Source organism: Parasteatoda tepidariorum, chromosome 8 (genome assembly GCF_982258835.1).
Source record: "Parasteatoda tepidariorum strain Cologne lab strain chromosome 8, Ptep-v5.0, whole genome shotgun sequence".
NCBI lineage: Eukaryota > Metazoa > Arthropoda > Arachnida > Araneae > Theridiidae > Parasteatoda > Parasteatoda tepidariorum.
This window is the reverse complement of record NC_141762.1, coordinates 66,271,446-66,286,192: the sequence shown is the minus strand read 5'-3', so window position 1 is coordinate 66,286,192 and position 14,747 is coordinate 66,271,446. Positions and strand designations below refer to the sequence as shown.

The following is a 14,747-nucleotide window of genomic DNA, read 5'->3' as shown; positions in this document are numbered from 1 at the left end:
AAATTATTCTCAGCTTATTGAACATAAAATACCCTTGAAGTATTTGTCTCGAAAAATCCTATTATGATTCACAGTTATAAAAGTTAATTACTTGCGTTGCGTTAGTCTTTTTTTGTTTCACAGATAATTTTTTTCAGTTAGTGTCATTATCATCAAAAGTAATTATAGTACTTTTTTCACTTTTTTTTAATATTTTTATTTGTCTGCCTTTTTTATAAAAGTCAAGCACATTTTCTGGCAATAAGTTTCATCTTGATTTTTTACCTAATTAAGATGTAATCTTAATTATCGGAATTTTTATAACGTTAAGGATTTTTTTTTTTAGCTGAATCTATTTTTAAGAAAATATTAGAAAAGTGAACTTTTTGTGTTTTTTAAAAAAAGATTATTTATGAATAAATGTTTTCAAATAAAAGTAACTATTTTAAATTACCTTGGCATTATATTCAAAAATGTTCTTTGTACTTTATAAATGAAAGTGGTAAGATCTTTTTATCAACTTTTCCATGACAGTTTTAGCAATTGTTTAATATTTTTTTTAGTATCCTATTTGTATTAATTAATAAGATCTTTTACGGCATATGGAAAATTAATTTCCTGCTTATTTTTATTTACTAATGAAAATTAAATTTGATTTATTAAAACAAAAATATACATGAAGAGTGCAGTTGAGGGAATGTGTTTTAATCTTACTGAACTAAACAGCATTAATTAACTATCCCAAGTATTTGAATTTCCCAAACCTCAGTGGATGATGGTATTAAGTAACTATCTTAAAGCCTCTTGAAGTGCACTGTAAAAATTTTAGTTTAACCTAACTGCCAAAATAGTATAACTTTAGTGTATCTTACAGGTCCTTGATTTCCCCAAATTCAATGGGGTATGGTACCAAATGTACATTTAAGCGTTCCCAAAGCACATTCTTAAAAACATACTTGAGAATCTTAACACCAAAAAATGGTGGCAACTATTTTACACCATAAGTTGTTGTTCTTGGCCAATATCACAACTTACCAAACTCAGTAAGTCTGCTCCAAAAATGGTATAGTGGAACACCTGAGATAATTTTCTTGGTAAAATAAGACACTAAGATAATTTTTAGGTGTAGTGAAACACAAAGAATAATCTTTAACCCTCTTGTTTTGGGTGTAAAGTGGTCTGATTTACTATAAAACTTGAGTGACCCGGCTGCGTATTTCCGATATAGCGGTGTCTAACGACCCGCTTCCATGTTAAGCATTTTTTAAATAAAAAAGAACTTGATTCTTGAAATTTTTTTTAGTCTAGATAACAAATTTTGAATGATATAAGAGCTTGTATAATAATTAGTACCAACTGTAGCCAAGATAAAAATCGCAAAAAAAAAGAAAAAAGAAAAAAAGAGAGAGCAAGTCATTAAAGGACGCTGGATTGTAAATTAGCTCTTAGGCCTAGGTCCCTACATATCAGGTTGTCCTCTAAATGTTACAAATTTTTGTGTGTGTTTTTCCTCTAGAATTGCTGATTAGAATTATGATTTATCGATAATTGAAGTAGATATAAGCACACATTCATAATATATATGTTATAATTTACTTATGTTATAAAAAGTTCAGAAGCATTTTGTTAAATGAACAATATTTCAATTTAAGAACCAATGGGGCTCGATCAGTTTTGTGACTAGAGTTTCCGAATTTCTAAATTAGGCTCTCGGAATAGCTAATATTTTAGATGTTCACTAAATTTTATGATAAAAATAAGATATCATGTACAGTAAAATTATTGTTAAGGTACAATATTAAGTAAGACGCACTTATTCTTAAAATAAAATGAGTCTGTAAATCGGACATAAATACACCACAAAGAGAGAATATTCGAACTAGGCTTAACAAAACAAAAGCAGATGAAAATGTAACATTATAAAATTATTTAACACAATTGACACATATTTTTGTAGATACAAAGCAGCGTTTAAAACGCCAACAAAAATATAAGAATAATCGCAATCTGTAATATATATAGTCCTAATAATTTAGCCGGGGAAGTTAGGACTCTTTAATTTTCCCTTTTTGCACATTTCACCAAAACCTCTGAATCTATTTCTGAAATTAGAAACTCTTTGTACACACATCGCTTTGTTATCAGAATTATTCTGAGCATTCGTGAGCAGAGTATATTTTCTCTTAGATAAAACTGCAAACAAGTGCAAATTTTAAAAATTATTTTTTTGGAAGTGAGTCGCTTTTGGAAGATCTTACCTTTAACGCAGTAAAAAGACACCGGTGTTTCAAGATGTTTTTAATAACCGAAAATATTTAAAAGGCTAAATATAAAACTTTTCACTTCTTTTGAGCTAAATTAATACAAATTAATGAAAAAAGTGTGTTCTGCGTCGAAAATAAAAGACACCAGCAATAATAGTGAGCCAACTGAAAGGTTTATGTTTTTCTGAAACCGAATAAAAAAAAACTAAAATGCTGTTATATTTGAAACTATTCTTTCCGAATATTTTCATCATCGACAAAATTTAATAGATGAGTAAACTTTTCTTACAGACCCGATTCATCTTTTTTTTTTATGAATTTATGTTTAATCTTCTAACTTAGGTCATACATCTTTCCAAGATAAGAATAAAATCAATTTAAAAGACCCCGCTTTTCTAGAATTCATATTCACAAAACACCCAGAGATCTCCATCGAACAAAAGAGTTCATTTCAACCTCAGTGATATAAAACGCATTATTCATCTCATCTTCTCCGTTTCGTGGGTTTCATGGTCGAGTTCTAAAGCGAGGGAAAAAGCCTTTAAACTCAGTAATTCACGTTTCTATCGTCACAAATTCAATTATCCAGTCAAAAAATTCAACATAGGATAAAATGATGTACGGTATTTAGCGAATATTAGTCTATTCTATAGCTTTTTTAATTCGTTTACTATACGTCTCCTTTATTGTGCATATTCCATACATATTGTGCAAATCTAAGGTTTTATTCAATAGCTCCGAATTTTTTTCTATCAAAGAGTTTTTTTCATTTCAATTTCATGGTTCGTTAAATTCATGGAGTTGCGCTATTTGATATTCAAGCATTTGAATTCATATTATGTATTTTATTATTATGATTTCGTCCTGTTTTTGTATTCTAGATGCATTTTTTGTATTTTCTTGAGCATGAAAATAAATGGCAACTTAAGTATAAAAATAAATAAATAATTGAAAAACATCTTCGATTTGTGTCTATGTATTCTTTGAAATGTAAAATATTGTTAAAATCTTTTCAAAGTTTTTTTGTTTAGATATTGAAAAAATGTATTTAAGTAAATCTTAAAAAAAGAACATTTTTTCCGACCAATTAAAAGAATTAAAAAAAAAACTACAATTGTAAACAGTTGTATGGTATTTATTTAAAGACTTTAATCCTTTCGGTGATTTGAAAGTACGAATCTAAATTTATGGAATAATTGTAGGACTTACAAATACAATTATCCACTCTAAAACAAGTTACATGCTGCGTTCAAGTGGATAATATATATTACTTAAATGCGTGGTAATCAGTTTAACAATATCGTGCAACCAAGTAAATTTATTTAAGACACCATTTTCCACATAGGTATTACGCGAGTTTAAAAGCTTTTTCAGGCTTATAAAAAAGACTTCATTAGAAAAATGAAAAATTTTTCTTGAAAAAAGAAACTTTGTTTATGATTTATTCCTATGGCTGTGTTAAGGAATTTATCTTTTTCAAGTAAACATGTAAAAATAGAGCCAAAAATATTCTTACTTTTTCTTGGAGCCAGATTTTGCTCATGACATCCTTTAATTGGCTTTTTCGGATAACGTCATACTGTTTACTTTTAGCGTAGTATAACCGATATCATTAAATTTAACATGTATCATTAAATTTAACATTCAACTTAATTTGGCATTCTAAATTTCTTTTTCATGTATAAGAATCTCGTCATTTACAATTAAATCTTAAACCACAGCAAAATAGATAGGAATAAGCTCCTTTTCTTCATTTTTCAATTTTTCTCACATAAAATATTTTGTTTCAATACGATTGGTAATGTTGCATTTTTGTAATTTTCTCTTCATTCAGTATCCACCTCTATATCGATGATTGTGTTTGTTTTAAAATCAAAACTATCTCCTATCCTTGATTGCTTTATTATTTTTGCCTTTTATATATTGCTTGTTCTTAATTAATTTATACAAAATCAACAGTTTATTTATAAAATAATAATATTATAAAAATTAAAGGTGTTTGTGCGATGTTAAAAGTAATTCGAGGTTTACTTGAAGTTGACTTTAAAAACAACCTTAAAAATTCAACCTCCCATGGTGCAAAATGAATTTTATTCACACTTGAGGTTGTTTTGAGGTTAATAGAAATCTACCTTAAAGCAACCTGCTTAGAGAGGTTGTTTTTGAGACGTACAGGTACCGCAGTGGGGTGGAAATAAAGACACGGTTCCCAATGGAACATCGAAGTAAAGCGTCACTGGCTGTGGTCAGTGAGTGGGTGGGGGACAACTTTGATCACTTTGCGTAGAGACAGAGGGGGAGCTCTATGGGTTCTTGTTAAACTGTTCTACCGTAAAGTGCTATACTTCGTGCCCAGGTCGTTGGACTACCATACCAAAGCATGGGAGTATCAAATCGCAGTTTCGATTCTAAGCATCCCTTCCGCTTAGGATCCCAACTGCGATAAGTCTCCGGATTATCCTTAGGGATGTTCCCTGACCGTCACCAATGGCCCATAGAGCAGCTCTAGTGCGACGTAATAAAGCATCTACATACCTTGAAGTGAGCTGGATATTTTTTTTACTCTTTAAGTTAATAAGTATGTTGAGTTGTGATAAATTCTTCACCTGAATTCCCCAGGTGTGAAAAATTCACACCTGATTTCAACTAAAAGTATTGCTGAGCTATATATGAGGGTAATTTTGTGAGATATAAATGAGGTTGAAATTGAGGTTTATTAATAAGGTTATTTTTGGTCCAAATATAACTTCATTTTCTACCTCAGCGTATATTTTTCTACTCCTGTCAACCTCAAAAACACCACATTTTTTGTAACGAATCTTATTAAGATTAATTATGTATGTATGTTTGTTTGCAGGGAATTATGGGAACAGTGGGATGGATGCATTCGTGAAGCTAGCTCACGAGGCAGGCATCTGCATTGCCGCCAGTGATTCAGTCTTAAGCCATGCCGAAGACTTTATCTACGACCAGATCATCCGTAACCTCCAGAAGTATCCGGGTGCAAAGGTGGTTGTCTGTTTCTGCGAGGGTATGACCGTTCGAGGAATCCTCAAAGCTACCAGAAGGCTCAATGCAACAGGAGAGTTTCTGTTGATTGGAAGGTAAAGTGTTAAGAAAAACCCTGATTTTTTTTCCTCCCTCCGAATAAAGATCTCTAAAAGGTCTATATTGTTTTTTTATTAAAAAATGTGGAAGAATGTTGAAATAGAATGACGAGCAATTACGGTGCAATAAGGGGTTAATTGGAAGTGTAATGTCGAGTCAACTAATCACTTTTAACGTAATCACTCGATATTATGACTGATATTGTATAGAATCACATTTTAACTTCGTATTTGATTAAAACTGCAGCAAATTTCTACGATTTTGTAAGTCAAAAACATTTTGTGTATCCGTTCTGTTAGGTATTTATTTGACTTGTGTGCTTTCATTTGCATTAAATGTTTTACACACGGAGAAAGAAATTCTGTCATAATTATCGTGCTGTGCTTACAGTTTATATGGAAGCAGTTTACCTGAAATTCCGGTATTCAAAGTTATAGTTCTTATTACCAAGCATTCAGTAAAATATTGCAAAACTGGAAAGTAAATGTACCCAGATAAATGGTTTTAATGACATGCTCTAAGATATCATTATAAGAATACCGAATTTCACCAAATTTACCAAAGTTTTATCACGCATCATAAAACCATATTTCATTGTTAAGTTTTCCGAAATTCTTATCAAAGCACTTCTGTAAAGATTACCGTGATTTCTGGTGTTTTCATAGAGCCAGAAATACAGTAAATTTTACATATTTTGGTATGTTCTACCATACTTCTTTTCTCTGTACGACTAATCAATAAAGAAATTTTCTCATTCTTCCTGTCCTATACAGTGCCTTTGCATTATTATCTGATCCAATAAAATTTAATCGAAAAGAAGGAGGGTTGGTCAATCAAATATTTATACTTATACAGTACAATATCAAATACATTAAATTAAGAATCTTAATACAATTAAGAATCTTAAAGCTACGGTGGCTCAGATGATAGAACGTTCAACTCCCGTAAGGTTCTGGGTTCGAATCTCATCGATAGCTGTTCGATATGAACTCCGTGAGATGGTGTGATTCCGTGAGGCTAACCGTGAAATGTTTCCTCGGTTTCCCTCGCCATGTAACGTAAATGTGGGTTAGCTCCCTCAAAATGTCCGCCACGAAGGCAAATAGTTTCCAATACTTGATCCAGGAGCTCTCTTGTCTTCTGGAGTGAGTTCAAAGTTACAAGGCTATGGAGTTGAATAGTAGTAGTTGCAAACTCAAAAACTTGGTCTTCTGTTCAGCGACGATTATAAAATAAAATATAATTAAGAATCTTAAAAATGCCTTTTTTATAAATTTTTCCTTGAAGTGCTTTATTTTAGCTCAATGCAAATATTTTTATGAATAGATATTTACTTGAATTTACAATGCTTAAATGCTTAAATTTACAAAACGCAATAACCAATAATTTTCTTTTGCTTTATTAGATATTTCACTAGTTTGTTAGCAGTTTCAAATATGATTCAAATGTGTTGAAGGAAATGTATTCATACCATTATGCTCGTTTTGAATTATAACTGTAGACAATTTTTAGGGGAAAGAATTAGGAGATTTTTCTTTGTTAAAATATATAAAAAATTAAATATCTCCCCGTAATTTATACCTTTTTTGGTCTTCGCCAATAATATTAAAAGTCTGTTTTTTAGTCTTCGCTTCATCAATTTCAAAGAGTTCAAATTAAAAATGTAATGCTCGTCAATGCAAACTACCTAAATTTTATACGAGAGTCACTTTCACTGTTTTAAATTAACCGAAAAAGTCTTATTTTTAATACAATTAGTTAAGGAATTAATTATTATATTTAATAAGAGATAAATTCTAGTTGATTATAGTAAAGAACAAATCATGCTAAAAAAGTCTTACCCCAGGGAAATGCATCAGCTGTCGTTTATATTCAATATCAACAACAATCTGTATTTAGGTTAGTGTAATTTTCTTTTCAACACAATCAGACATTTAGACAAGTGAGGTGTCTTTGATTTGCCAAAAAAGAAAAAAAAGCCAATCCCAAAAAGAACTTAAGGGATTAGTGGTGTATCGATAATTGGCATATCAAAGCAAATCTTGACGTCAAATAAATCCTTACCGGATAAAGATTGTCCGATAAAATCGGTTTTTCTTTTGTTATCAGGAAAAGAAAATACTGAGAATCAGGTTGACGAACATATAATGTCGAACAACAGAAATAAGAGTTATTATGTCATGTCTTTTTTTCTTGAACTCAGCAGAATATGATATTTTATGCTTAGTATATATATATATATATATTGCCTTATGATATATTTTTATTAATGTCTCGTCAGGTTTCAGATTTAACTGCTTGTCGTTCGAACTCTGAAATTTTTTCTTTACATTACCACTGATATTCTTTTTATTTGACTTGTTAATAACTTGCTGATACTTTTACTTTGTTAACTATAATCACCTTTCTTTAATCAAACAGATTTCAGATATCTTTTTAGATTGGTTTAGCTTAATATTCACTGTAACTAAAATTTTATATTTGTCACAAAATTATCAAAAAAGAGAAAAAGAAATAAAATATATTAAATTTTAATAAAGTTTCTCTTTATTGTCTGTAAAACACGTGATACCTTTTCATAAAGTTCTGAATTCTCCTCTATTATCTGGTGTGATTTTATCCATGGAGACGAGTTACTTTCCTTCACTGTATTTATGTAAAAATACAAAGTAAAACTTTGAACTTTGATAGCACTAGTGGAATTTTAATACTAATATTTAATTTGAAAATAAATTTAAAACAATTACATGGACACCTCCTTCTTGTTCACAACTTTCTGAGATAGTTTTAAGGAGCTACAACATCTAATTCAATCACGTAGTTTACGAATCAATATATATATATATATATATATATATATATATATATATATATATATATATATATATATATATATATATATATATATCTTCTTTTAGAACGCATTCCGTCAGGAGAGACATTTCGAAATCAAGAATAATTATCCTAAGATTGATTAAAATTACTCATTATAATGAGTCTATATCTGTGAGAGGCGTATCTATGCGGAAACAAAGAAAATAATGCAATTGGGAACGAATGTAAAATGAAAGAAGTAAAATAAAGTGAAAAATGCGTTAAAATTAGATTGACTGATTTAACTGCTAACAAAAATTACTAAGAAGGAAAAAATGTGGATTTAGCTTTATTGTATGGAATGAATGGTAAAAATAGTAAGTTAAACTTCAGTGCAATCTATCAAAAAAAAAACACTTAAAAATAATAATAATTGGAAAATTTGAGACATAAAACTCATCATAGGAACAGAAATTTATAAAATAATATTATTAAAATTGTAAAATCATCCAAAAGAAATAATAGCGATAATATTTATGTTTCTAATATTTGTTGGGTTTTACACATAGACGCGAACTAGGGATAAACAATGTCTTGCATTAGTTATTTGAGTAATCTGTTTAAAAAAAATAAAAACATGATTTTTATGCCCATTGTGTGGACTATACAGTCAGTGAGCTTTACCTGGGTCTCAAATATCTGGCGACATGACATTAAAAAAGAACTGCAATCACCAATAAAAAAATATGATCTGAGAAAGTACAATCTGATAAAATACCGAACTTCGGCCCTAGCCAAGAAGGTTAAAGACTTGACTTTCTCTACAGAAAGATGGAAAAAAAGGAACAAGAAAATTTGATCTGTGTCAAATATCACAATGAGAATTTAATATAACTCTAACCATCCTATTTTATACGTTAAAAATTATTTTTAGATTTACTATATAGATCAGATACTTGATTATTAATTTTAAAGATTACTTGAATTATATACATGATTTCATGACATTTGTTGAACACAAGTGAGAAGCCTGTTTTGTTACGAGCAAAAGGGAAAAGTATTTTATTTCATACATGTTTTGGTTTTATATTTAGTTTCATATTATTATATTTATAAAATACATTATATTTCGCTTTTGTGCTTTACAAATAATGATAAAACCTTGAGCAATTTAAAGAAAAACAAATTAAACTTTTATTTATAAATCCATTTGATTCTATTATTTAATTGCAGGGCTCTCAAATAACTAAATCCTCAATTTAAGAAACATTCTGCATTTTTACCTAATTATTTATATCAAAAACGAAGTATTCTAGAAAGTATATATTTCTTTTTCACAATGCAAAGCGAATGGTTTTGAATTTACCTCAAATTATACCCCATGCATGTTAAAATATATCCACTATCCACTATTTAAATAAAATTTATTTTTTTGTTTGTACTCTGCATTCTCCAACAGTGATGGTTGGTCCGACCGGAACGATGTTACGGAACAATATGAACAAGAGGCTGCGGGCGGAATATCCATCCGTATTCATTCCACGTACGATCACAGCTTTGATCCCTACTATTTTTCCCTCAAACCTCACAACAATCAGAGGAATCCCTGGTTTCGGGAGTTTTGGGAATACAGATTCAACTGCTCTTTGGAAAAAGGATCTGGAAAATACAATAAAACTTGCAATACTGGTAAGCTCAAAATGTGTTCTTTTTTGCTGATGTTTTATGTCACATGTTTTGAAAATAACTTTTGTGAGAGAGAAAATGTTATACAAATGAAAGCCAGAAGGTAAAAATTGTTTTTGATGGGTTGCGTTCAGCATGTACGATTTGGTAAAATCTCTTTCTATTTTTGAATTTCTTTGTTTGCTTGATACTGAAATTTATCGATATTGATTCAAATTTATTGTTACCGACTATAAAAATCTATAAAACTTGAAAGTGTTGGAAAGTAGTACTAAATTCCCGCCGTCGATGTCTTCGAGAGGATCTGAGATCAGCACACACACTAGCACTTAACCTCGCTCCTACGTCCCTAATGGAGCATTTACCAGTTAATGGTTAAACTTTACAGACGAAGTTAAATTAAAAAAAAACATACCGATTTCATTAGTTAGGGCATTATTATTAGAATTTTTCCAGTGCGAATTGGCCAATTTTAGTAGCTGTCGTGGCACAGCTCTGCATATTTTTATTTTTTTAAATTCTTTTTTTATTATAATTACTTCAAACCCGCGATGGTTCAGGGGACAGAGTGTTCGCCTTCCAATGAGGTGAACCGGGTTCGAATCCCAGTGATGGCTGGTCGGTACGAATTCTGCATCCGGCTTGCACCGACTACAGGCTAACGGTGGGAGGAACTCGTGGTCTTCCTCTCCATGTAATGCAATTGCGGGTTAGTTCCATCATAATGTCTTCCATGAAGATACACTTCTCCCAATACCTGATCCAGGAGTTCCCTTGTCTTCTGAATTGGGTTCAAAATTACAATTAGTTGAACATTATTATTAGTCCGAAAATTGCGTCGGCTGTTCAACGACGGTTTTAAAATAAAATATAATTTTTTCAGGATTTCCTCGCAATCTAGTAAAAAATGACTTTCGCCATGACTGAATAGGTCGGTAGCCTTTTGTTTTTATTTGTAATTCTTGTAAATAGATTTCTTAAAGGCTATGTGGAAAGGCTTTGTATTTTGAATCGATTTGTTTCTGCTTATTCATGCAAACTAACGTCATTCTTGAAAACAAACGCCTATTTTTTGAGCACTTGAAACATGTCGAATGTTATTTCCAATTTGTACCTGTAGTTTTGAAGCGAATGAAGTTCTTAATCAAGTGATATCTTACCGTTACAGATTCTTGGAGTTATTTATTTAACTTATTTTGTTTGTTTTTAATGCATTTATAATAGGAAATGAAAATCTTTCGGAACGCTACAAGCAAGATACTAAGATGTCCTTTGTTAAAAAAGCTATCTACACAATGGCTTATGGACTGCACGATATGCAAAAAGCAAAATGCAATACTTCAGGACTGTGTGCTAGCATGCTTCCATTGAATGGATCTCTTTATCTTCAGTACTTGATGAACGTAAGCTTTGTATGGGGAAATGAAACTGTTAAATTTGATGAAAATGGAGATCCGCCTGGAAGGTAAGAACATCATTTTAATGTCTCCAAATGCACAAATTCGTATTTCTAAGACGTTCGCAGAAAATGATGACAGATGCGGGGAAACTCGTTTAAAAAGTTAGCCTTTAAAGAAATTTTCAGTTTAATGAGTTTATATTCCCGTTAGATTTTTGTTTACATTTTTACAAGATTAAACTAACCCCTTAAAGAATTTTTGTTCTTAACTTTTTTTCTGGTAGAAAAGCTTATTCCAGCACCCTTTTTTCTTCCAAAGCATGGAAAATTATCTTTAAGTTCATGCAAGTGTGGTATCTGGATTCAGGAAAGTTCTAGAAAGTCTGGATTTTGAGGTCACTTGTTTTGACCTATACATACCTGGTTTAGAAAAATTACGTCTTAGAAAAGTTAAAGATGATGAGTTATCGCAATGATAAAATGTGTAAAAAGATAGTTTAGGTAACTTTTAATAAATATAATCTATAATGACGTGCATGGTATGATGACTAAAACAAGAACTGTTTCATGTGAGTCATATTTATCCATTTACGAGGTTTTTAAAAAAAATTGTTTTAGCCTATTCGCCCCAAAAAACTTACCATTTAAGAGGTTCTTTTTTATTTTTTCATGACAAAAAAAAAGGATTTCTCAGTGTCAATAGTCATAAATAGCATAATAGTCACTCTTTCTTGCTAAAAATAAACTTTTCTATATTTTTTTAATACAAATAAACTTTCTGTAAAAAGATTCAATTGATAGCAAAACAATTTTAGATAGTTTCCCCCCTAAAACAAACACTGTAGAAACCATCGTCCTCTCGCCTGCCATGGTTTCTCTTATATTTTTCTCCATGAATTTTTCGTTCTATTTTTATATCAGCAACTGTGCCTTTTCTCGTTCCTAACTTGTTTTTTCTTCATTCGCGTGTTGTATTCCTAACGGATAGTGACCACTTTAGGTCGTTCGAAATACGTCGAACCGTTCTTCCACTTTAGTTAAGGAAAAAAGTTTTTATTTTTCATATTTTCAAGCACACTATAGTACTACTTAAAAGTACTTTTGTAAATATTGGGTGATATTTTTTTTGATCTCAAGAAAATATTAATTCGCTTCGAAAAAATGTGAAAAAGGAGAAACTTGAAAAAGAAACTGTTTTTTTTTACTAATAATAAATGCTGTCAATTTAATCTTGTTATATTTTCTATTGTTAACGTTTTACGCTTGGTGACGTTTTAAACTTATCTCTTTTTAATGATAAGAAATCCTTAATACCAATATATTCTAAAAATTCTTTTTTAAATTAAGATTCGTCATCTATTTTAAGATCTTTCATCCATTTTTTTATCCATTTTAATCAATTCTCTAATTTATATGTTGGTGAATAAGGAGTGTAAGTGACGTATTTTTTTAAGATTCTTCTTCTAATTTCTTTTATCCGTCTCAATTTATTCTCTTATTTATATATGAATGAATAAAGAGTGTATGTGGCTAGTTTTTTTAAGATTCTTCATCCGTCTTAATTTATTCTCCTATTTATATGTGAATGAATAAAGAGTGTATGTGACGTATTTTTTTAAGATTCTTCATCCGTCTCAATTTATTCTCTTATTTATATGTGAATGAATAAAGAGTATGTGACGTATTTTTTTAAGAATCTTCATCCGTCTCAATATATTTCCTTATTTATATGTGGATGAACAAAGAGTGTATGTGAAGTATTTTTTTGAGATTCTTCATCCGTCTCAATTCATTCTCCTATTTATATATGAATGAATAAAGAGTGTATGTTACTAGTTTTTTTTAAGATTCTTCATCCGTCTCAATTTATTCTCCTATTAATATGTGAATGAATGAAGAGTGTATGTGACGTATTTTTTTAAGATTCTTCATCCGTCTCAATTTATTCTATTATTTATATGTAAATGAATAAGGAGTGTATGTGGGGTATTTTCTTAAGATTCTTCACCCACTTTGTTTTATCCGTCTCAATTTATTCTCATTTTTATATGTGAATAAATAAGCAGTGTAAGTGAAGTATTTTCTTAAGATTCTTCATCTAATTTCTTTTATCCGTCTCAATTTATTCTCTTATTTATATGTGAATGAATAAGGAGTGTAAGTGATGTATTTTTTTTTGAGACTCTTCACCCAATTTGTTTTATCTGTCTCAATTTATTCTCTTTTTTTACATGCAAATGAATGAAAAGTGTATGTGGCTTGTTTTCTTAGAACCTTCATTCGATATCCTTCATTCATTTCAGTTAATCTATTTAATATGTGGATGAATGAGGATTTTAGGTAGCGTTTTATGCATGAAGTGCATCTATTCAAAAAAGATAAATTAAGGTACCCAAATGCCTTCAGAAAATTTCTGAAAAATCATGTTTGAGTATTCTAAATCTCAAACTAAAATTTGATTAGTACAATAAAAAATTTTAAAATATTTCATTTTTCAATTCACTCATAATTTGAAATGTGTTTTAATGTACGGTGATTTACAAAATTATATATTGTCTGTTTGAGACTATTACTTAAAGAAATGCATTGGAAATCAAATGAAGTCATTAGAGTTTGAGTATAACATTTACGGAAATTGCCTGCAATCCTTTTACCTTGGGAATAGCACTGCTGTAAATTAGTCTCGACAATTTCAGTCCGTTGTTTGAGAAATCAAATTAGAAAAGAAAATGAACTCCCTAGGTTGCAGAAGTCACGAACACTCTTAATCTGATAATGATATCTAAATAGTTCTATCTTATGTTAACTAGGAAATTTAATTTAAAACATGAATGAGTAGTAATTGGTTCATTTATATTGATAGAATGGAAGTTAGCTGATATCATTTTGATTTATTTATAGATAATTAATGAAACAAATGATATAAATGAATTGTGGCCTAATTCAAGGAAGACACATATTCGTTTTATTTTCCTTCGTCCTTCCCAGTTTATCTTTTTTTGATAAAAAATAAAGTTATAAATTATTAAAAAAGGAATTAATAGATCTAAAATACGTAAACTGAAATATTGTGGTTTAAAGCTAACACGTATACTTATCTGAAGTGTTAGGTTTTGTAATCATGTTTAATTCTTGTATTCTGATTCGATTAAAAAAAGAAAGAATATTTTGTGTTGTAAAATGAATATTCTCTGTTAAAGAATCAGAGGCATACTTAGAAAACCACCTACAGCTTTAATTCCGATATTTTTGAGACTCAAAATAATTTTTTTAAAAATTTAAACGTATAAAAACGTTTTTACAGATACTTTTCTGCTGAGCAATTTTTGATTGGAAATTATATACAGGCTGTATGCTAGCAACTTATACCACAGTTCGTGAATTCGAAAAAAAGATATGTATTGGAATTCCATGTTGTTTACTAAATAGTGATGATTAAAAAATGGCGAAGGTTTGTTAGCAAATAGTAGTACATTTTTAGTGGTTTACAATATTTT

At 29.9% G+C, this 14,747-nt stretch overlaps 1 protein-coding gene across 2 annotated transcripts in view; it reads left to right on the top strand.

Moving 5' to 3' along the window:
* LOC107440232 (metabotropic glutamate receptor 1-like) overlaps positions 1-14,747 on the top strand; it is a 256,108-nt gene that overhangs the window by 222,906 nt on the left and 18,455 nt on the right. For both annotated transcript variants that reach the window (XM_071181257.2, XM_043046352.3), the window contains 3 exons: positions 5,101-5,347; positions 9,625-9,854; positions 11,076-11,316. In XM_071181257.2, the coding sequence (XP_071037358.2) occupies positions 5,101-5,347; positions 9,625-9,854; positions 11,076-11,316 (718 nt within the window). The remainder of the gene's footprint in view (positions 1-5,100; positions 5,348-9,624; positions 9,855-11,075; positions 11,317-14,747) is intronic.